General features: G+C 39.9%; 1 protein-coding gene and 1 non-coding gene across 2 annotated transcripts in view; both read right to left on the reverse strand.

Annotated features, from left to right (window-relative positions):
* Window positions 1-24708, reverse strand: part of LOC113880971 (myosin-IIIb-like) — a 225596-nt gene that overhangs the window by 79516 nt on the left and 121372 nt on the right. The window contains exons 13-14 of the mRNA XM_027523683.1: window positions 13562-13622; window positions 12532-12595 (exon numbers count right to left, since the gene is read on the reverse strand). Of these exons, the coding sequence (XP_027379484.1) occupies window positions 12532-12595; window positions 13562-13622 (125 nt within the window). The remainder of the gene's footprint in view (window positions 1-12531; window positions 12596-13561; window positions 13623-24708) is intronic.
* LOC113881530 lies at window positions 12116-12219 on the reverse strand. The gene has a single exon (XR_003508054.1). It is a non-coding gene; the product is annotated as a U6 spliceosomal RNA (small nuclear RNA).

The raw sequence follows: 24708 nt of genomic DNA on the forward strand, positions 1-24708 counted from the left end.
GATGCTCTGTCCCCGGCTCATACCCCAAACATTCAGACCCTGGGTAATGAACTAGCATGCGAACTGTCCTTTTGGAGGACAAATCAGTTAAGAGCTGAAACAAGCCTCGAGCTCTTTGCACTTATCTGATTTCTACACAAAGGCAGAATTTGGCATTTAAAGCCCACTGGGAGAGCCCAGCCATTGTATCCTGGCATCAAAACTTCTCCTTTGAAATTAGGATAGTGTGTAACTCATCCCTCAAGAGCTTTGCAGATCTCTTGCATTTGTTTCTGGGGCCTGTTTGAATTTGTTCTTTTAAAGAGGCTGCTTAGAGAAATTCCCGGCACCAATGTAATGAAAAGGGATATCATTAATTTCTTCCTTTAAAAAGGAAGGGTCCCTTTGGGACCACTGATCGCCATGTATATTAGGTTAGACAAATCCAGCCTAATATCTGGGTAGACTGGCTGTTCTAATTGCTGACTGCCAAGCAGCCTAACGGACCTTCTGCATAGTGGAGAACGAAAACGGGGTTTTGAGACAGAGGGAGCTCTCAGAATCCCTTATACCATTTAGGTGGATTAATGAAACATAACTCTTTCCCAATACACAAATTGCCAGACAAAGAAAATATCAACAAATTAGTCCAACTCGTTTTAAATGTGGTAAAGTTTCAAGGTGATAAACTCTTCAGACTTGTGGTGGCAATGGGAAAAAACCAAGTGCAGTTTTAGAAACCAGCACACTCTGTAAGACTTGGCAATTTGAGCAGAAGAAAGGAAGGAAGGAGTTGTTAACTTGAAATTAAGTACTCAGAAGGATTATCTGAGGAGTGGGGAAAACGCAGTGGCAACAGCTAAACATTTATTAGGTGCTTTACACATGTCAGGCTCTGTCTTCATGCATTAAGCCCATAATCTGGAGTCAAACTATGGTATTTAGGATGCACACTTAGGGGGTGACCTCTAGGGAGGAGGAGAATCATAATCAGGAAAGGGTATCAGAAGGCTTCTGAGATGCTGGCAAGTTCTGTTTTCTGACCTCAGGTGTAATTGTATAGAGACTTCATAATAATTCATTACACTGTCCATCTCTTTTATAAACCTTTTTTCTTTTTTTTCTGTCAGCATGTTACATTTCAGAATTTTAAAAGGTATCTGATGTCTCAGTGGGTAAAGAATCTGTCTGCATTGCAGGAGACACAGGTTTGATCCCTGGTTCAGGAAGATGCCCTGGAAGAAGAAATGGCAACCCATTCCAGTATTCCTGCCTGAAAAACCCCATGGACAGAGGAGCCTGGCAGGCTCCAGTCCAAGGGGTTGCAAAGAGTCAGACATGACTGAGCAACTAAGCATTCACGCACATTAAAACAACCTCAATGTTACATCTCTCATGTGAGAGCCTTTCCTGGTGTGAAAAGGGAACAGGCAGAGAGGCGGTCCTAAGATGGCAGAGGAATAGGACGGGGAGACCACTTTCTCCCCCACATATTCATCAAAAGAACATTTAAACGCCAAGTAAATTCCACAAAACAACTTCTGAATGCTGGCAGAGGACATCAGGCACCCAGAAAAGCAGCCCATTGTCTTCGAAAGGAGGTAGGAAAAATATAAAAGACAAAAAAAGGAACAGGCAGAGGGCCAGAGATATCCTTCTCCATTCTATCTGGTCAGTTCCTGATCCCCTTCAGTTCTCAGCTTTGGTGTCAGCCCACTGACCCTTCTCTGCTCCCACAAGATCACAAGGGTACCCCTGTCAGAGCATAGCTCCAGGGGCCACTCTTATTAATATCCTGTCCAGAGATCTGCTTTCAGGTTTACTTGTCTATTTCTCCCTTAGAATGTAAACCCACGAGACAATCTTGGCTGTTGCTCCATTATATACCACTGGCACCCAACACAGCACCCACCACCACCACTTAATAACTGCTCAGTAAACACCAGCTGACTGAATACTTGAATCAATGAGTAGTAAAGGTGCACTTCATGCTCCCCCACCCCTCTTTGAACTTAAACCAACAATTTCTCCCTTGCTAAATTCAGTTTTTACTGAAAGAAGACAGCCCCAGAGTCTTCCTCCGGCAAGTTTAAGTAACTAGGAGTTCTAGTTACTTTAAAGAGTCAGATAAAAATGAAAAGAGAGAAAAACCTTACCATGGTTCTGCACACAGTCATATAACCACAGATTCCACCCCCCACCCCCCGCCCCACTTACGTAATTTTGGACTATGTCTTTCTTGCCTCCCTGTAACACTTAGAATTGATTACATTTAATTTAAGGAACACATTTGTGTCATGGTCCTTACACGCTCAACTACTGAACAACCAATCACCTTGTTCCTCTTAGGCTGTTTCATTTTGAACAACCAATCACCTTGTTCCTCTTAGGCTGTTTCATTTTCTTAGGGAGTAGGTACTATGCCGAGAGTCAGGTTTATTTAAAAAATTTTTTCTCCTTGATTACGTGCATAAAAAAATTCATTACTGCTCCACAAAACACACTGCTGAGAGAATGAAAAGACAAGCTCCAGACCGGGAGGAATATTTGCAGAACACATTATCTCACAAAGGACTGGTACTGAAATATACAAAGAACTGGTACACCCTCAAATAAGAAAGCAAACAGCACAATTTAAAAACGGGCAAAAGATCTGAACGGACACTTCACCAAAGAAGTTATACAGATAGCAAATGAGCATATGAAAAGATGTTCCACATCAGGGAAACAAAAATTAAAACAACAATGAGATACCACTACATACCTATTTAAACAGCAAAAAGCCAGAACACTGACAACACCGAATGCTGGTAAGGATGAAGAACAACAGGAACTCTCATTCACTGCTGGTAGGAATGCAAAACGGTGCAGCACTTTGGAAGAGAGTTTGGCAGTTTCTTATAAAAGTAAACATACACACTTACCATATAATCTAGCAACCACACATTTTGGTATTAACACAAAGGACTTGAAAAACTTATGTCTACACAAAAACCTGTACAAAAATGTTTATAACAGCTTTCTTCATAATTGCCAAAACCTGGAAGCAACCAAGACATCCATCAGTAGGTGAATGGATGAACAAACTGTGATACATCCATATAACAGATTATTTTCAGCAATAAAAAGAAATACACTGTCAAGCCACATAAAGACATGGAGGAACCTTAAATACATATTGCTAATGGAAAGAAGTCAATACGGAAAGGCTAAATACTGTCTGATTCCAACTATACGACATTCTGGAAATGGTAAAACTATGTGAAAGTGAAAGTCGCTTCCAGTTCTTTGGACTGGAAAATACAGTCCTTGGACTTCTCTAGGCCAGAATACTGGAGTGGGTAGCCTTTCCCTTCTCCAGGGGATCTTCCTGACCCAGGAATTGAACTGGGGTCTCCTGCATTGCAGGCAGATTCTTTACCAACTGAGCTATCAGGGAAGCCAAAATTAACAGTTGCCAGGAGCTTAAGGTAAGAGAGAGAGGGATGAATAGATGGAGCGCAGGGGATTATTAGGCAAATAAAACTATTCTGTTTGATATTGCAATGGTGGATACATGTCATTATATATTTTTCAAAACTCACAGACTGTACAATGCAAAGACTGAACTGTCATGTAAATTATGGACTTTGTTAATAATAATATATCAATACTGGCTCATCACTGTAGCAAGCAAGTCACTCTAATGCAAGATGTTAATAATAGGGGAAAATGGGGAGAGAGGGAAAGGTGAGGAGAGTAAATGGGAACTTGCTACTTCGTACTCAATTTTTCTAAAAACCCAAAACTACTAGAGAAAGCTATTAATTTAAAAAAACTAATAAAATTTATTACTCCCAATCTTGGAAAACAAACAAAAGTAAATAGAAGAAAAATCATTCCATTCCTACTACACAACTGTGTGTTTCACTTTAAAGTTGAAAAGAATCCTTTAAAATGAAACAAAGGAGCCAGCCAAGGTTAACAATGAGTTTATGCAGTTTCAAATACATAAAGTAAGAAAAGAATGTAAAAATTAAATTCCTCTTGGCACATTTTACAGCCACGCCATCAACATCAAATTCTGGAAGCCAAGCACCCTAACTTGACTCACTCCCTCCACCCCTCCCCACCCTGCTTGTTTGGCAGCTGTGCTCCTGATGTCCTGGGTCAATGCCAGAATCTAACTTGGCATTGGCAAAGAGTGCATCCTGACCTAATGCACTCAGGAAAGCACCAGAAAAGTTCCTACTGATCTTCCTCAGATACATTTACATTAACAATCTAAGCAGAAATAATGTCCCAAAACTATGCAACTTTGTAACATGCTTTAATGAGCTGCAGGAATGAGAACATGCTGTCACAGGGCTTTCCCTGAGGTACATGACCATAAGAACTGTGGCTGACAAATGACCTCCATATCTTCTACCCACCAGCCCTCAAAGGGCAGCCACTTTTCCCTCTAGCCTCAACTCCTGCAATGGAGACAGGATCTCACCAATTCAGCTGGCTGAGGGGTGGATGGTGCCAACCTATGTGGACTGCATCCTTTCTTCCTTATCATCATCACCTCCAAATTTCCGGGAAAATGGTCTGTCAAGGAATCTTTGCCTCTTGCTAGGTATTCTGCACAGTTCCTATAGAAAGCCACAATTTTGCACAGAGGCCTCAGTCGGCGTAAACTGCCATGAACAGCAACTGATGACCCAAGCACTCTGCATTCTCCAAAATTATGAAATTAAGCAAGACAAAACCAAACAACAGCCAGACAAGATCTAGTAAGAATGAGGAAAGTCTTTTAAAGGAAAGGTGTGTGATTAACATAAATGGCACTAGGTTAGAAATCAAATTTGGGATTAAGAGAACTATAATTTCTCCCCTTTTTACTTCTATTTATCTGCCCATTTATCTGTCCTCATGCTTTCAATTCTTTTGCAAAAAGCCAGGTAACAAACTTTATGGCAATGACATATGTATTAGAGATACATGCACATATTCAGATCTGGTAGAGTTTGGAGCAGTTTTGCCTTGTGGGAGGCTGGCAGAGGTAGTAGAGTTTATAAAAGACAAAAATCTTTTAAAGGCAGTAATTCCTAATAATTTTATAAATTGAGACACTTTTAAAAGTCTGGGACACTCCCTTCATCCTCCTCTACAGCAAAGTGACAAGTAACTGTAACTTTGTTCCGGACAATTTCCTGACAATTCAATGAGACCACTTGAGATAAATATGGACACTCAATATGTTACCAAACTTGCTTTGGAAAATGACAGCTGCAAAGACCAAGCTGTTATAATTGCATTTGTCTCTTAAGTGTCTTATTTCACTGCCTGGCCTGTGTTTGGTATACAGTAAGTGTTCAATAAGTGTTTGTTAAGTGAAAGAATAAAAAAGCATCTATATAAAGTTTACTTTTTCTGATTCAATGTAATATCATAGAGATAGGGGATGTGGTTCTCAAAAGGTAGCATTGTATAACCCGGGAATGTGATAAAAATGCAAATCCCTCCTCTCCTGTACCCCACACAAAACTGGAAACTATGGAATGGACCAGTAATTTGTATTTTAACAATCACTCGGGTGATACTAACACTTACTGAAGTCTGAGAATCACCAATTTAAAAAGGATCCTTTAAGAAAGATTACCTCCCACACTGCTGCTACTGCTGCTGCTAAGTCACTTCAGCGTGTCTGACTCTGTGCGACCCCACAGACGGCAGCCCACCAGGCTCCGCCTTCCCTGGGATTCTCCAGGCAAGAACACTGGAGTGGGTTGCCATTTCCTTCTCCAATGCATGAAAGTGAAAAGTGAAAGGGAAATTGCTCAGTCGTGTCCGACTCTTCACGGACTCATGGACTGCAGCCCACCAGCCTCCCCCATCCATGGGATTTTCCAGGCAAGAGTACTGGAGTGGGGTGCCATCGCCTTCTCTGAACCTCCCACACTAAAGGTTAAGAATTCCACACCAATAGTACCTTCACTATTGCACTGAGAAAAGTCCTGAGACCGAGGCATCATGATGAGAGTTTATGGTGAATTCTGTGACACCCAGGCAAGAAGAAAAGATGGCTCAGCATTATGGGAGTCAAAAAGAGCAGGGATTCGAGGCTTGAGAGATTATTAGTGGTCTCCAAGTCTTGTATGTGGCTTTCTGTCGTGGCCCTGGGTGTGGGAACGGGGAGGCCCAGTAGCCTTGCCTCCATAGGGTCTGGCTCCCACGTGCTTTCCCAACAGGGATTATGTTGCCTTTGAGTCTCTGTTGTAGGAACATGCTCTCCCTGTCAAATGGGTGACATCTGAGCCCTTTACGATCACAGTGGTTGTGGTTTGGCAAGCTGCTTGCATCCCCTTCCAAACACAGGCAGCAGTGTGAGCTGTAGCAGAGTGTAGCATAAATCTAAGGCTCAGTTTTGCCCGATACAATGATCTAATTAAAAGTTAGTTTTCACCAGTCAAGTTCAACTTCCAATATTATTATAGGGTGACCAACTTGTCCTAGTTTGCTTGGGAAAATTCCAAAAAATCCACATCTTGGAAAACCTTCAGTCCCAAGAAAATTGAGATGTTTGGTCACCCTAATGATTTGGGGTTCCAAGGATAAAAACACAGCCCAAGTTTGCTTTCTGATAGCTGAACTTCTGCCAAGACCAATAAAATTTAGTAATAAGTAGTGAGAAAGGCAGGAAAATAAGAGTAGATGGCATTAGAGAAGTAGTGGGTGAAAGAAAATGTGTATGACTTGCTCAGCAAATCTGAAGACAATATGGAACCAGATCACTGAATTCTAAAGCCACTTTGATGGGGACTCTACCATACCCCGACACTGCAAGCTACCAGAGGCACCCCCCTGGGGAGGCTAGTATAATACCACCTCTCCCTGGCTCCCTGAAAATGTACTAGACTCCATTTTAAAAAGCCATATAGCTAAAGTTACTCTTAGCAAATGCAATGACTTTTTTTACCTTCCAAAAGAAGTATGAATAATTTATACCACTCGTAGACAAGAAGATAACCAAGGGCAGGACTACCTAATGTCAGTGAGGTATCACAGGCCCTGACAATGAAGGCCCTTGAATAAGTAGGTCACAAACTTAGTAGCGTACACTTTACACTAAGAAAATACGGGTAAAATACTTAGTATGTGCCCAAAGTCGATAGTACATCTGTGGCAGTTCCCTTTCTTTCTTTCACTGGGATTTCCTCACACCCTCAACTCAGATTCCCTTTGTTAAAATATAGAAAAAACAATTAAAGTTTGGTTTTTATACCATCACAAGGAGAAAAAGAGAGAAGGCAAAAGGAAGGTATGTTATAAAAAATGAGCACATTAGCAATAGCAGGAAATAACAGCTTTGTGTTGAGAGAGAAGAAAGTTAAAATAAACAGGTGCATTAACTAAAAATCATAACAGTTGAGAGTCATCTATTTTAAGGGTAGATGACTCGGTGGTAAAGAATCTATCCACCAATGCAGGAGACATAGGAGACTAAGATTTGATCTCTAGGTCAGGAAGATCCCCTGGAGAAGGAAATGGCAACCCACTCCAGTATGCTTGCCTGAAATTCCATGGACAGAGGAGCCTGGTGGGCTATAGTCCATGGGGTCGCAGAGAGTTGGACATGACTGAGTGACTGAGCACACGAGGTGGTCCCATTTCACAATGATCTCCAAGGAGCTCTGCATTAGCACCAGTGTGAACTGTTACTAATAATCATGTCCCAAGACATTGTGAGTAAGGAGAACTGTGTCCAATACACTCAATATGAAAGGGGAGTCATAGTTTTAGAAAGTTCCAGCTGTCTGGAATATGTAACTTAATAGAATATCTCATTTCATTGATGATGTCTATCGTCTCTCCTCAAACCAGTGGTTTCCATTTCACCCTTGCTACTCAAAATGTGGACCCTGGGTCAACACCATGGCACCACCTAGAAGCTCTTTAACACTGCAGAATCTCAGGAGCCACCCCGACCTGCTGAATCAGAACACTCTTTTTAACCAGATTCTCAGGGTTTGGTAGGACATGCATCACCTGGCTCCTTACCTTCTATGGTTCTCTTTCTTGCTCTCTCAGGTCCAGTCACCCAGGTTTCCTTCTACTCCTCCTGTACTCCACACTGTCTCCTCAGGGCATTTGCCTCAGCGGTTCCCTCTGCTTGTAATGTTCTCCTCACGCCCTCTCTGTGCAGTGCTCTCTGACCACCCCGTTTAAAAGTTAACCATCCTCCATCCTCGTCCTCCATGCTTACCACCCCCGATCTCCCTTGCTGTACTTTTTCCCCTATAATACTTCACCTTTCTAACATCCCACACAACTGATTTAGGATTACGCTTATTGCTTATTGTCCCTTTGATGAATGGAGAAGGCGATGGCATCCCACTCCAGTACTCTTGCCTGGAAAATCCCATGGATGGAGGAGCCTGGTGGGCTGCAGTCCATGGGGTCTCGAAGAGTCGGACACGACTGAGCAACTTCCTTTCACTTTTCACTTTCATGCATTGGAGAAGGAAATGGCAACCCACTCCAGTGTTCTTGCCTGGAGAATCCCAGGGATGGGGGAGCCTGGTGGGCTGCCGTCTCTGGGGTCACACAGAGTCGGACACGACTGAAGTGACTTAGCAGCAGCAGCAGCATGAAACTGGGACTTTTTGACTGTGTTGTTCCTTGATGTCACACGTGACCAGAACAGTGCCCATGAAGTGTAGTCTACAGGCTGACTCTCGCCTCTGGTCTCAACTGGATCACTGAAGAAACTTAGAGTAGTTTAAGTTAGAGTAAGAAATTTAGAAAATTATAAATCAATTTGATATTGACACAACACCTAAATGGGTGATTATTTACCTAGTAATTCATTTCACTGTATTTTACAAAAATATCAGACTGTGCAGTTTGAAAATGAAAACATCCAATTCCAATTTGTTTTTTTTTTTTTTTTTTTCCCAATTTGGTCTTTTTAAAAATAGTTTGAGAAGCACTGGCCCAGGAAAGTTCCTGGCACTTAGTGTTAATAATTGTTTGCTGAAGAAATAAAGAGAAGAACAAATGCCTGAAGAATAAACTTTTACATAGTAAAGGACTGCTGCAGTCCACGGTGTCGCAAAGAGTTGGATACAACTGAGCAACTGAACTGAGTAAAGGCAAATCAGGTTTGTATCTATGCCTGGCAGTCCAATTAAATAATTTCTGCCTGGATTAGTGGCAACGTGATTCATGTTTTGCACTTCCTCGATATACTGTGCTTTCTTGTCCCATGTGAAAAATATAAGGCTCAAATGATCAATGAAGGAAATTTCTGAGACTCCCTGAATAACTGACTGAAGATAGCCTTTGTCCAAGCCCCACATCTGGACACTTTTTTGCCTGGCTGTTCTGAGCAAAGCTGGCCTGATTAAGTAACTTTAGATTTATTCCCTGCTTTCCCCTACCCTCACCTCCCTCACATCTCTTTATAAAACAATGCAGTTAGCACTCACTGAAAGTTAGAAGGCAAGCTTGTTGGATGTTAGTGTTTTCTTAAAACTGAAAAGGTCATAATATTCTCAGGCTTCTATAGAATCATGGATTGCAATAATGGATCATTTAAGGCAATGAATTGAACACAAAGGTATAACCGGCTAAAATGTCTCTTACAGAGTAAATACACTCATTTCTGCAGCTTATCACTGTGAACATATAAATAAAACTGGAAATCTTTTGTTCTTCAGCCATCTTTGTTGGCTTCTAAGGTCAAGAGGAATCTGGTTTATAAAATGCTTTTTCCTGCCCAAACCTTCCTTCCCTCTCCCCCTGTTCAAAACAATAACAACAAAATGAAATGGCTTGGATTTTTTAAACTTGTCCCACTGGTATGCTATACCTCTTTGGGGGTGTTAAGAGACCATGGACAGAGGAGTCTGGCGGGGCACTGTCCATGGGGTCACAAAGAGTCAGACATGACTGAGCGACCAAGCACAGCACAAGAGACCTTTATTTTGTTCCGGGATTGTTAGAAGTACAGTTTAAAACTTCTCTGACTCATTTACTTGAGCTTTATTTCATTCTTGCTTCCACTATATCCTATCACAGTTGTGAATGCTTAAGAATTCAGTTTGGGGACCCAGGCTAGTTTGCAAGGACAGAATTCGGAAATGAAAAGACATGGTTCTAGAGGGTTTAAAATCTAGTAGATGCATGTAAATAACTGTAATACAAGGAAGGACGTGATAAGTACTAAAGGAAAGTCAAAGCACTCAGAGGGAGCCATGGTGGACTCTGAAGAATGGAGGGGACCTTGAGAATGAACAGTGAGGCAGAGGCAACAGCATGAACAAAATCACAGAGGAGAGAAAGGACACACTTGGCATGCATGGAGGACAGAGAGTAGTTTGGTATGCCAAAGCACAAAATGAGGAAGAGACACCAGTGAAGACAGAGCTAGAAAGGAAGACAGGAAGAGTTAGAACAGAGACAGCCTTGTATGTTGTGCCAAGAAGCTTAAAGTTGATGCTAGAACAACAGGGAGCCACTGGAGATTATGGTGGAAGAGAAAGTTATGATTAGGGAATGCTTTAGAAGAGCTCCTCAGATACCCATGCATGAGGCAAGTTGAGAGAAGAAAAGAAGCAGGAAGACCACTTAGGATACAGTTTACAAGAGTTTAAGGAGAACTCATAGTGATGGTGGCAAACCAAACAGAGAAACCTCTAGATGGGAAGGAAGGAGCAATAGTGACAGGAAATACATATGAACATTTGCAGCAACTTATTAATAAGTTTGACTTTTGCGGACACTTATCTAAAGGCAGGGAAAGATGATTATAATCCAACATGTCTCTTCGGTAGTTAATTCAAAATGCAATATATTTTTACTCCTCCTAAACGATACCACCAAAACTTGATGCCTCAAAATAAGAACTTTATTTCTCGACCCGTTTTTCATATTTAACTTTGCATTTGTATAATGTCAATAGCATAAGTACCATTGCAACACCCGACATAATAGTGTACCGTTATGATGAGCCAGACACCACACTGTGCCCTTTACTTCTACTAGCTTATTTAATCCTCAATACAACCTTTTGGCTATGAATTACCATTTCCCTCATCTTACATGTGTAAGTCCTGAGGTAAGGAATTGTTACATAAAGCTATGTAACAGGAAAGCAGAGATTTGCATCCAGGCAGATCTGACTCCATAGGCAGAATCTGTGCCTTTGGCTATTCAATCATGCTTTAAAATTTTCTTTTTACACGTATTTTAAAGTAGAATGCTAGAAGAGAACAAAGACCAGATGGAACAAAGAAAACAAATAACAAGATGACTGCTATAAACCAAAGTATGTCAACAGTCACATTAGATGTAAATGGTCTAAACATCCAAATTAAAAGGTAGAGATTATCTGTTTGGATAGTGAAAAATGCCAACCAAATTCTTGCATAATAGATTCTATTCCACCATGTGATCTTTTTCCTCAATTTCCATTTTTGCACCACTCTTCCCCTTACCTCAGTGTGGCCTTATTCCTGAATATTACCTGGCTGTGAGGAAATTAGTCCATTGGACATATTTATCATTTTCTGCATGTTCATTTAAAAGGTTCTGCCATAATACACGAATCCTCTCTCATCTCTCTTGAAGAGTTAAATTTCATATGGACTGAAGGTCCTAACACATATATCACACATTCTCTACTTCATATTTTACCACTTTATCACTGAAACAGACTAAGAAGAAACTTTGAGAAGTCTAAGAAACTACTATATATTGCAGAAAAATAAATGAGGTCAACAGTAAAGGCACAGTAGTTTCTTAGTATTCGTATTTTAAGTTGAAAAGATTTCTTCCTTGGGAATGATCCAAAATGTGTTTAGTATTTTCTGGTTCATAAATATTTCTTATGATCTTGCTTCTAGTTTATCTTCCAGAAGTATTGATTATAGCTACTCATAACACCCCAAACTGACTTTTACCATATTCTGTAGCAAGAATTTAGAAAGGGGGCAAAAAATATCATTTTCCATGAGTGTGGCAAGATGTCTGTATTCTTGCTAAAAGAATAGCCATGTTGCCAAAAGGGCAGAACTACTCTCTAAATCCATATTCTTTACCAAGCCCTAGATTTTGACTCTGAACTATTTGCTTCGGTCAGTTGTCTATCTTCCCTGTTGTTGTTGTTTTTAATATGGAATGCTTTGCAAATTTGCATGCCGTCCTTGTGCAGGGGCCGTGCTAATCTTTGTACCTTTCCAAACTTAGTATACATGCTGTTGAAGTGAGCACAAGAAAGTTTTAAAGGAGTTTCTTAATTTAGGCTTCTTACAAGTAAAGGGAAAAGTATGATCTTTGATATTCATTTTTTTTTTCCTTTAGAAAAAGTAAACTTAAGTGGCACAGATAGGTAGTAAACTGCTACTTTTAATGAAAGTTTTGTTTCCAGTCTTTAAGGCTTTCTATATCTGAATGTTCTGCTAACATTAGCCCATACTAGCATCAGAGTACTGCCTTCTACACAGCCTGTCTAAACAACTCATTAAAAAGTACACAAGCATGCAAATAGTAGAAATAGCTTACAATTCAAAATGTTCTTCTTACCAGATTTTGCAGGGGCTCCCCTCGAAGGACTCAGTCCTGGGCAATCTGGAGCAGCATGGCATGTCTGAAAAGACAGAATCAGTCCCAGAAACTGAGTGCTTCAGAAAGACCCAGTAAAATAATTATTACTTTTATCCTCTGATGAGTCAGCCTTTAGAACTCGGCTTCCATTTAACTAAGGGACCCTGAACTTCAATCATACTAGGGAAAAATTTAAGTATATTGGGGTCATGTGGTGAGTTGCTCATGCCTTACAGTAGAATTGAGTGGAGGTCCTCTCCTTGGGGGCAATTAGCTGCAAAGTCTCAACACCTTTGCCTCATCCATTTATTTATTCCTCTGAACAAGCCAACCTAGCCCCCTTGTAAATTAATTATAGTCCGTATAAAAAACAGCTTGTGCCGATTTTCTCTTATACTTAATTTTTATCCCTGAGAAAGAAAAAAGAAAACCTATAGGAAGGTATTAATCTACTTAACATTTCTAAGTACATCATCCAAAGGATTTTGTTTTTTTAATCTTACATATGCTCAGCAGAGTTACTGGCAAAAACTGTACATTTTCTTCATTTCATCCTTTCAACATCAAATAGTAGGCAGCAAAAATTGGATCAGACTTCAAAGCCTGCTGTGGGCTCCAAGTCACAGAGAGACGCCTCCATTTCACATATTGAATTCGAGCAGGATATCAAAGTGCTACCAAAGAACCTCAGGTCCTTACTCAAAAAGAGGCTCTAACATCTGTAGAGAGTGGAGTGTACAGACAAACCACCTCAGGGATCAGCTAGCATTTATTCTCAGCAGCAAATTTCCAGGCTTTTGATTCTCTCTTCGCTGTACCTCCCTGCCTCTCTGCTGAACCAAAATTCTTAAGCAAGCTGGGCTTTTGTCTCAAAGCCTTCAAAATATCACTAACAGTTCATGTCTGGATGGCTTGACCAAGCAGCCACAGACAGGCACCATGACCACAGACTAGGACGAGTCTGTAATAAGGATAGACAGTTACTTCAGAGTCAAGGATGTCCAGCTACCTTATTTGAGTGTCCTGCGAAGACATCACACCCTTTGGAAGAACTCTGGGCTTGTGAATGCCTAAAAATAAAAATATAATAATAATTATTATAATAATATTTTTAGAAGGCTTGAAAAAAAAAAAACTTACAGAGGATTGCTTTCCTCCAAAGATGGATCAGAACAAACTCTCATTCAGCATCTGTTGCTTTCCATTCCAATCCTTGGTTAGGAGGACATGGTCAGCTTAAGGAAATGTATCCTATCAGGTGCTGCTCAAGTCAGCCTGAGATCCTAAGACCCAAGACCCTGCCCGTTTAAAGTTGTGTGATCTAATCTACTTTACTGCTGGGTGTTCACAAACATTACCAAGTAGCCAACCATGATGCTAAGGCTGAACCTCCAATCCAGCACCTTAATCACATTGTTAAATAATTCAAAATAGATCCTGTAGTCAAATAAGTCTGGGGAATGCTAAGCTGTGTGTAGTTTAAGAGGTTTCCTTATTGCAGAATGATCTTTGACAATATGCATTTAAGGATTTCTAAAATGGGGTGTGTGAGGGAGGGGGAGAATTCAGTTCCCTAAACTACTTTGAGCAAGAAATTTAAAAAGTGATAATTAACATCTATTTAAATACTATTGTTTCATGGAGCAAAGTTTGGAAAAATCAACTTATATAAAAAATCCAGAAATTGGAACACATGGTATAAAAGTGTGATGAGGGACTTCCTTGGCAGTCCAGTGATTGAGACTGCACTTCCACTGCAGGGGGCATGGGTTAGATTCCTAATTGGGGAATGAAGATCTCGTATGCTGCACATTATAGCCAAAAAATGGTAGAAATTATTTTTTTAAAAATGTTTTAAGAGTGTGATGATTATAACTCACTCACTGCTAAAACCGGCTCTTACAATTCCTTTCAGATGGAAGCCAGGAGTATGGAAAGCACTGACTAGGCGAAGGGAAGTCTGGGTATCTAAGTCCTGCTTCAAAATCCATCCTCTCTCTCTGGGTGTCTCTGTCTCTCTTACACATACACACAGGCATGCACATTTACACACATTCAATTGGGTAAATTTCTATGGTATTCTGGGTTCTAGTTTTCCTCATCTATAAAATGAGGGGATTGAAATAAACTATTCCTAAAAGTTGACTCATTGGAAAAGACTCTGACGCTCAGAGGGATTGGGGGCAGGAGGAGAAGTGGACGACAGAGGATGAGATGGCTGGATGGCATCACTGACTCGAAGGACGTGAGTCTGAGTGAACTCCGGGAGTTGGTGATGGACAGGGAGGCCTGGCGTGCTGCGATTCACGGGGTCGCAAAGAACGAATGAACTGAACTGAACTGAAGAACTCTCCTAGTTCTACATTAAAAAACTGTTTATTTAAGCTGAGCATTTCATTTTCTGAATTTCTGTGAATGGTTCATTAGTATTACCTTCAAAATGCATCTATATATAGATTATAAGCAATGTATGTAAGAGCTCAGTCATATCCAACTCTTTGCCACCATATGGGCTGTAGCCTGCCAGGCTTTTCTGTTCATGGAATTTTTCAGGTAAGAATACAGGAGTAGGTGGCGATTTCCTACTCCAGGTTATAAGCAATATACCCATCTAAAAATATCACATCAATATCTGTGGAGAGGAGACTCTGCTGATATATTTATTTGTATATATACTTGTTTGTCATATGTCTCCCACTATGGAATGTTAGCTTCCAAGCAGGTAGGGACACAGTCTGCTTTATTATATACTCTGTATCAACACTTAACCCTGTACCTAGTACACTATAAGTGCTCAATAAATATTTCACAAGTTGAATGAATAAAATGATGACTAGTGGACTCCCAAAATATGGACCATGAAGAATACCCTTTACATTAAAATTGAATTAACTAGCAATTATATAGTTTTCATATTTTAAAAATGTGTTTATATATCTAATAAGGATTTCACAATCATTTGAGCTAAGTGCTTTAATTGCCTATATTATACAGATGAAGAAACTATAGATCAGAGAGGTTAAGAGGTCTGCCCAGGGATTATGGCACATACCTGGCAGAGCTAAGACACTGAGCCCTGTTAGTCTGATCCCAAATACTCTGCTCTCCCTCTGAAGAATGACCCCCATGCCCTTGGGCCCATGGAACGCATTCCTGTCAGCTTAGGCAGGTCGCAGTGGCAGTGGGACACCTACAGAGAGGTGGATTCAGGTCTTCCAGGAGTCCTGGTGGGCTCTGGAGAAAATCTAAGGAAGATAATTTGGCTGTTGAATTACCAAGGGGTCTCTAATTTCTGCCTTTCCTGCCCCAACAAAAGAATGAAACCTTTTAACTCCTCTAGTTTGCAAGGATTTTCAGGACCCAAAGGTCAGTGCACATACCTTCCAACAATACACTGAGGGTTGGCTCATCAGTTTGACTACTTTGTCATTCAAATCTTTGGGAGGATCTAACGCATCTCAATATAATTTTTACATGTGTTACTTGGTTTTAAAAGGCAAAGGTAGAATGAGTAGTGTCCAAAGGCAAACAGATTAGAAAATACTTGATTAAACAAAGTTAAGCAGGTTTCTTTCCTAAGATTTCCAGAATCTTTAACTTAATAATATGCACAATGAAACCTCAACAGTAGGAGAGAACAGGCAGCATTTCCCAGACATTATCCTGACAGTGGAAGCCTCCCTTCACTGGGGCATGTTGAGGCCCTGGTTCTTACAACACATCTTAGAAAACACTAATCTGAGCAGCCCTTATGTGAAACAACTTTTGCCTTAAAAGAAAAAAAAAGGGGTATAAGTCACTTTTCTTCAAAAGTCTATAACTGCTTCAACTCTTTTGTAGCAATTTTATCAGATATCTTGTCATTTGCCTCAGGGACTTGAGCCTGGCAGCAAATGGATAACACTTTGCAAGTTGTCATCACCAAAACACAGTCAATACTTATTACCTGCGTATGTGCCACCAGACCATGGTCAAACGTGGATACATGGTTATCCCACCTAATACTTTCAACAACCATGTGGATTAGTTCTATTTTTATACCCATTTTACAGATGAGGGAATTAAGGATCAAAAAGCTAATGACTCCCTGGTGGCTCAGCTGGTAAAGAATCCACCCGCAATGTGAGAAACCTGGCCTCAATCCCAGGGTTGGAAAGATCCCCTGGAGAAGGGAAAGGATACCCACTCCAGCATTCTGGCCTGGAGTATAGTCCATGGGGTTGCAAAGGGTCGGACACAACTGAGCAATTTTCACTTTCAAGCTAATGACTTGTTTAAATGTCATAACTAGTAAACAGTGCAGCATAAAACCTGCCTACATAAAAAGGAGACTCCAAAGGGAAATCACTGATTCAGATACAAACGATTAATTGCTGATAAAATGTTAGACAAATGGTTGATGGTGAATAGGACGTGCAATATGGTGCCAAAGCACCACCATACAGATTCCTTCTTTAGGTCACAAGGAGAGTAAGGGAACTGCGTACTGGATATTTATACCACCTCAATTCAGTGCCAATCTTAGCACCACTGATGCCCACACAACACTGTCTTGTGACGTGAGACAATATGAAATATTCAACATCACCCAGGATACTTATATTTTTTCATTTAGTTAAAAACTTAACTTTAATCAAAGCTTTTAGATCTAATGTATAGTTTATCTAAAACACATAGTATAGAGGGGGAAAACTAGGACTGCAAAAAATCAAGCAGGCAAATATAGAAGATGAGTTATTTTATGGGATGACTGGTTCATTCTTCTAACAAATCAGTGTCATGAAAAAGGGGAGTCTTGTATGTGAATAGAGATTTAGGGGACATAACAACTTGATATAATGTAATGTCCTACATTAGATCCTGACTTGGACAAACAGGTATAAAGGACCATTCTTCAAACATCTAGGAAATTTTTATTGGTATTAGATGATAATAACAAATTATTTATTTTAAAGCATGGTATTATTTTGAACCTGTAGGAGAAATTTTTTGAAATAACATATTGTTCTCAGCCTCTGTTAGAAATCTGATGCTAAATGACAGAAGCAGTCCATTTGGTTATCAAAGGGCGGTGAATAGGAGGTAGTTGTCTCTCTGGAAATGATCCACTGCATATTTCCAGGGCTCCTGTAGCCTCTCAGAAGCCACGACTGAGGTCTCAAGCAGATTGCCTCAAGGGCTTGGCCACTCCGCTGCTTTATTGCAGTCAATTCATTGAATTGTAGGTTCTCGGGGAGATGAAAACTCTGTCACCATTGAAAACCCTTCTGCTCGGTCTCTCCCTTGAATAAGCCCCCAAATAAACTCAAATCTAATTCTCTTTTCTTAAACCAATCCCAGTGCAACAGGATGAGGGGCAGGGTGAAGGCTGGCTCTCGAGCACATGGCTACTGAGAATGCCATAGCATCTCTGCTGTGCAGCAAAGATCCATGAGGCCAGCTGGCTTTGTCATGCTGGGCTGGCAGCACTAGGGGAAGTCACCTTGGTCCAAAACTGGGTCTCAGCTTTGCAGCCTCCAAAAATTAGTCTGCCAGTTCTTTGAGGGGTAATGTATTTTCGGGAGCTGAGTTGTACTAACCAAACTCAAAACAGTCATATTTGAAAAGTAGAATGCTATTGTGTGACTTTACAGTGAGTACAATAATCTGGACCAAACTTTCCCCCTAACTAATTCGTTGTTATACTCTGCAGACCAAATTACACATTAGAAGGAAAACAGAGGAAGCAGGGTGCTCTTTGAGGATCTGACCAATCAGGCTGGTCTTATAACTGGACTTTTTTAACTTTAGGGTTAGAATCAGTCACTTTTTTTCTTAGACAGGAATAGAGACATGCTGGCTATCCTTTGATTTGCCATTTTCTAGATTTCATTTAAATTTCTTTGTGCAGTTTTTATTAATTTTGATAAAACTTGCAAGATTGTATCTTATCTTTTATCAATTATAATGTAGAATGGTTTCTAGAACTGAGAAACCCACTAGTTGTTCACTAATGAGACAATTAGTCATTCACTTACAAGCACATTCTATTTTAAAGCAGCTTATTTTGAAATTAAGGTTACTCAACCTTAATTTCTGCAATCTCTAAATAAGATGGCAGTTATTCATTGTGGGTAGATTTTTCTTAGCTTCCTACTGTCTTCAGATTTGGGAATAGTTCCTGGAAACTCTTGTCTTACTTGGTAGCCCTGGGAGAAAGGCTAATCAGAATAACCAAGCAAATTTGTTCCTGCCTCTTTGACAACTCTGAAAAAAAACCTTTTGTACATGGAGTTTTTAATATGAAGAGGTCAATTTCTTTTTTCTAAGAAGCAGCAATCAATCCACCCTGCCAAAGTTATGCTCAGACTAAGATATTTTAACACAGTAGGAGACCCATGAATCTTGAGGGAGGCACGCTTCAGGCAAATAAGTCAAACAATTTTCCTTCTGGAAGTTATTACTATGAAAGGTAATAGAAAACATAAACACCTTGAGAAATGGTTTCAGTAAGTTCAAGTTCTAAAGATAAATTAAGACATTTAAGGGATGGTATCAGAGAAGAGGACACTGCCCTTTGTAAAAGATCCCATGCTAACCTGAGTGCTAACAAGGCTTCTATGTGAGCTGGCCATAGGCTGAACCCAAATGGCAACTCAAGAATTATTGTTTAGTTCTTATATGGAATGTGAACATTCAAAGGGCTGAGGGTATAAATGTGAAACAATATCCAGATCTGAATCTACCAGCATTGTATCAACTATGTATTAACTCTTTCCTGAATTATATCAGCTCGGTGTCATTGCTAATTCTTACTGCTTGCTGTTGCTAAGTCGCTTCAGTCGTGTCCAACTCTGTGCGACCCCATAGACGGCAGCCCACCAGGCTCCCCCGTCCCTGGGATTCTCCAGGCAAGAACACTGGAGTGGGTTGACATTTCCTTCTCCAATGCATGAAAGTGAAAAGTGAAAGTGAAGTCGGTCAGTCGTGTCCGACTCTCAGCGACCCGATGGACTGCAGCCTTCCGGCCTCCTCCATCCATGGGATTTTCCAGGCAAGAGTATTGGAGTGGGGTGCCACTGCCTTCTCTGATTCTTACTGCTTACATTTATTTAAATAGCTTTGAAAGCACAGAAGATTGGAGGATAATGTTTTAAGAACACAAATTATTAAGTTGGAAGACACCCAGAGTATATAAGTTAATGCATGTTTATTACAAAAACTGGGAAGTTAATATTTCTAGAATGCTATGTTGTTTTCTATTCACCACCACCACCACAATAAATATTTGCCAAGCACATGCTAAATCTCCCCAGGGTTGTATTCATATTTCTGTGCTTTTATCTGCAATGTCATCTTCTCCCTTGACCACCTGGCCATTGCATCCTTACCCTTTAGCTCTGGCGTTTGCTCCTCTGAAGAGTCTTTCCTGCCCCATCCCCACCCCGGCTACCTCTCCCACTTGGGGCAGAGTTGGAGGTCCTTGGTGTATTTCCACAGTCTACTGAGCATAACCATACTGAAAACTTGGTTCTGCAACTGACTTATCTGGTACTACATCCTGACCAATTAAAAACGTCTGAAAATCATCTACTGAAGGTGAGCTTTATCAAATTTTGATCAAGGGAGAGAAAGCAAAGAGCAAGCACCATAATATTCTTGGCTTTTGAGATATCAGAGCTGTTCCTATTGCTGTGCTCATCAGTTTTATCTTTTCTTCTCTAGTTTTTATTTGATGAAAATGCTCTCAACTCCCAAGTGGTCTGAATATTCACCAATCACTAATCAATGAAAATGAAGCAATATCTGACTTTCTCCCCAAAGTAAATGACTAAACGAACTGGTAGCAAAATGTTTCCTTTTTTCCCTCTTTCTGATTAAAAATATATATTCACTGTTGTACTGTATAAAATATAGATATTCAAGGAGAAGAAAATAAAGAAATGGAAGAATATCCACACCCAGATATAATATCTTGCTTCACATATTTTCAGATGCTTTTCTATGTATATAATATACATTAAAAAATAATGGCTCATGATATATTTGCCATTATAACTTACTTTTTGTATTATGAGCATCTTCCCACATATGTACGTGGAATACAATATAACATTTATGTAATATACACCTATGTCATATTTATGGCTGTACAATACTACATAATTGGTTGGTATCACAAGTGATGTAAGTAATCTCTTATTTTTGGATATTTGTTTCCAGTTTTATGACATTATAAATGTGCTCAGTTAGTCATGTCTGACTTTTTGTGATCTCATGGACTGTAGCCTACCAGGCTCCTCTGTCCATGGGTCCTCCCAGGCAAGAATACTGGAGTGGGTTGCCATTTCCTACTCCAGGGAATCTTCCCAATCTAGTTATTGACCCTGCATCTCTTTTGTCTCTGGCATTGGCAGATGGATTCTTTACCACTAGAACCACCTGGTAAATAATGGGTCATTAAGGATATGTGCATATAGTTATGAGTATATCCAATTTAATTTCCAAAATTTTTCCAATTTTTAATTAGGATAAATTTAATTTAAAGCTATTAGCTTAAATGATGAACAAATTTTCTATTTTAAAGCTTTTGAATTGTATCATCAAATTCTCCTTTAAAAAGTAACAAAAATTAACATTCATAACTATAAAAGTATGAAAGGCCCCACTTGTCATATCATCAACACTGGGTATTATCAGTATTTTTCATCTTTGCTTACCTCTTAAGTAAAAAAAAAAATTTAACTCATTTTTATTTTAATTGACATTTCTTGATTCTGAAAAGGGAAAACATTATTCCTGGGGTTTAATATATGATATGAAGGAAATATAAAAAGCATAGGAGAAATGAAAAGAGTAATCATACAAAATAAGATCACCACTATAGTAGGAAAAAAGGAAACATAAAGGAATGATCACAGCTTTTGTATTTTTTTTTTCCATTGGGTTTGCTACTTGGTAACTTTTCTGTTTTGAATGCATGCACTGTATCTTACCCCAAGTAAGTACCATTACTCAATAAGTTGAATATGCAAATTATGCTTAAGTATATGGATATTTGTTTGCTCTTGGACACATTCTAAATTTTAGAACATGGCTCAAGGAGAAATTCATAAAAGGGCTCAAAAAGGCTGACAAATGTTTCATGATGCCGTTGCTTCAAGTTAGCACTACTAGTTTATGTACTTATGCTAATTTCCCAAATCCCACTGAGCCCTTTAAATTTGATCATATTTGTCTGCCTCATTGCTTTTCCCCAACCATGAGTCCATACAACCTTAATTTGCCACTTCTGTATCCTCATTTCTTTAATTTTTTTCTCCTTTACTATTTTATTACAGGCAGCTATCACTGTGTAAAGTCAAATGTAAGAGCAGAAGATTTTCTTCATTCTGCTGAGAATTCTTGTCTTATTGGGGGGAAAAAAAAGGACACTCAACACTCAACATAAAACTGACTTCAGTTCTTTGTTAGCAACCACGGGAGCCATGAGAAAATCTGACCTCAGGCTTGGGGATGGAGTTAAGATAGAGTAGTGAGGAAGAACACATGACCCAGAGGGCTGTAGTGCCACGGGCTGAGGGCCCCAGCACAGCCAGAAGAGCTGACCATTCAGTCACCACATCTACATGAGCAATATAGAGCCTACCAGGGTCTCCACTTCACAGCTCAAGCTTAGGTTTTTTGAGGAGCCCGCTCTGGAGGCACCTAGATCTGCATATACAAATCCAGATCCCATGGACGCAGAGCCTGTGGTCTCAGTCTGCAGTGCCATTTTGTTACTGGACTATTCCAGATATTCACTCAATCATATCTGGGATCTTAATAAATGACACCTGGGGTGACAAACATCTAACTATAAAAAACATGCTGCTGCTGCTAAGTTGCTTCAGTCATGTCTGACTCCTAGCGACCCCATGGACTGTAGCCCACCAGGCTCCTCCATCCATGAGATTTTCCAGGCAAAAGTACTGGAGTGGGGTGCCATTGCTTTCTCCAAAACAAAACATGCTGGGGGCAGATTAAATTAAACTAGGTCTGGAGATAACTCTTAAACCCTGACCTGCTGACATTTTACTCACCTTATGTCTGTGGGCTAATATTAAGATTATAAACATTTATGCCACACTCAAGGCTGCAATTTGGTGGCAAGCTTTGAGATTCTGTATGATTGTAAGAACAATAGATACATTGACAATATAAGGTCCTGAATAGCCTCTCAGGCATCACTCATTTATTCCACAAATATTTATTGAGCCCCTTTATCTCCTACTGTTTGGGGGGATACAAAAGTGAACGGGAAATCTAAGATGCCTCTGCTCCTAAGAACTATATTTCTAGCAGGGAAAGTATACAATAAATGAAAAAATAAGTAAATATGTTAGTATGTTAAACAGAAGAGCCAAAGAAGAAAATTAAAGCAAAGAAGGGGTAAAAGAAGTGTTGGAGGCAGGGTCTGCAATTTTAGATTAAGTGGGTACAGAAGGTGATATATAAGTAAAAGATCTTAGTAAATAAATATATTTCCCTTGTGGTTCAGACAGTAAAGAGTCTGCCTGCAGTGTGGAAGACCTGGGTTCGATCCCTGGGTCGGGAAGATCTCCTAAAGAAGGGAATGGCAACCCACTCCAGTATTCTTGCCTGGAGAATTTCATGGATAGAGGAGTCTGGCGGGCTACAGTCCATGGGGTCACAAATAATCAGACATGACTGAGTGCCTAACACTACTAAATAAAAGAGAATTCACATCTTTGAAAGTGTTATCAATAAAAAACTCCTAATGGGTAAAAAAACTTTATATGTTATGGTACCTTGGGGCTGGAGGACTGATGTAAACACTTGGTAAAAGTTTAGCAACACACTTTATGATGTGTGTGTGTGTATATATATATATATTCATGATATATATACACATATTCATGATACATTAGTTCCAAAGCACTTAGGCTAGTGTTGTTATATAAAATATAGGACACCCAGTTAAACTTGAATTCCAGGTACAAGATGAATAGTTCTTTTACTATAAAAATTTTCAAATACTTCATGGGACATACTTATGTTAAAAAGCAATCTGTTTTTTACATAAAATTAAAATATCAGTGGGTATCCTGTATCTTTATCTGCCAAATATGGCAAGTCTAACTTGGGCAAATCAGCCACTCAGCTTCTTCATCAGCAAAACATAAATAAAAAGTCTTGCCAAACTGGGGCAAAAGGATTAACTTGTCCTTTCTGGCAGAATAAAATAAAAATATAACAGGGTTTAAAAAGGGTTAAACTGAGACGTGTATATGGTTAGAATTTAGAAATAAAACACACACTCAGTAACGTGTTATACTTATTGCAGTTCTGCAAGACAAGTCCCTGAACATGGACACTTCAGGCTGCACAGGATAGAGAATGACAGTGACAAGTATCTGGCATGGCTTTCATCCTGTCACCTTCCTCTCTCCTTTGGGTGGGGTCATAGGTAACTTGTGGGTTAAGTTACAGGCTTAGCACTTTAAAGACTTGTAGAGGCAAAGCAAACTTCAGAGACCATTCACTACACTTTTTTTCACATTGTAAGTGGGGAAACTGAGGCCCAGGGGCTGATATAACATGTTCAAGTGAGTTAGAGGGAGAACGGGTCTAACAGCCACATTCGTTGGATGATGCTCTTGTCAGCAGTGCAGTCCTCAAAGATAATATTCAGTCCCGTTTTCCTCCCTTAGTTCTGAAAGCAGTGCTCCATTTGCGGAAAGAAAAGCAAGAAGCACTGAAACGCAGAGCAGGATGAGCATGGCTTGAAGGGATGGGACCCACAGACAGATGAGGAGGGGGCATAAGAAACGCTATTTAGGAAGTGTTGAAAAATGAGGTGAAAAAGTCCAAGATTGTGTGTGGTGGGTGCTGACTGGTCAGTGAGGTCACAGCGGAGCTCAAGGACAGATACCTGGCGGTGCCATGCTGATGTGGTCAGAGATGCAGGTGTGGATGGAGAGGGATCAGTTTCTAAAGAGAAAGTGGCTGATGGACTGCCCTGTCTAGAAGAGGGATGTAGTACTGCCTTTTTTTTTTTCATTTTAGCATTTTAATTTAACTCAACTTCATATTTAGAAAGAAGACACAAGAATAGTGTATGGAGTTCTGTATATTCCTCAGCAGATTCTCCAGATATTAGAACGTGCACATTTG

This window comes from Bos indicus x Bos taurus, chromosome 2 (genome assembly GCF_003369695.1).
Source record: "Bos indicus x Bos taurus breed Angus x Brahman F1 hybrid chromosome 2, Bos_hybrid_MaternalHap_v2.0, whole genome shotgun sequence".
Classification (NCBI taxonomy): Eukaryota; Metazoa; Chordata; class Mammalia; order Artiodactyla; family Bovidae; genus Bos; species Bos indicus x Bos taurus.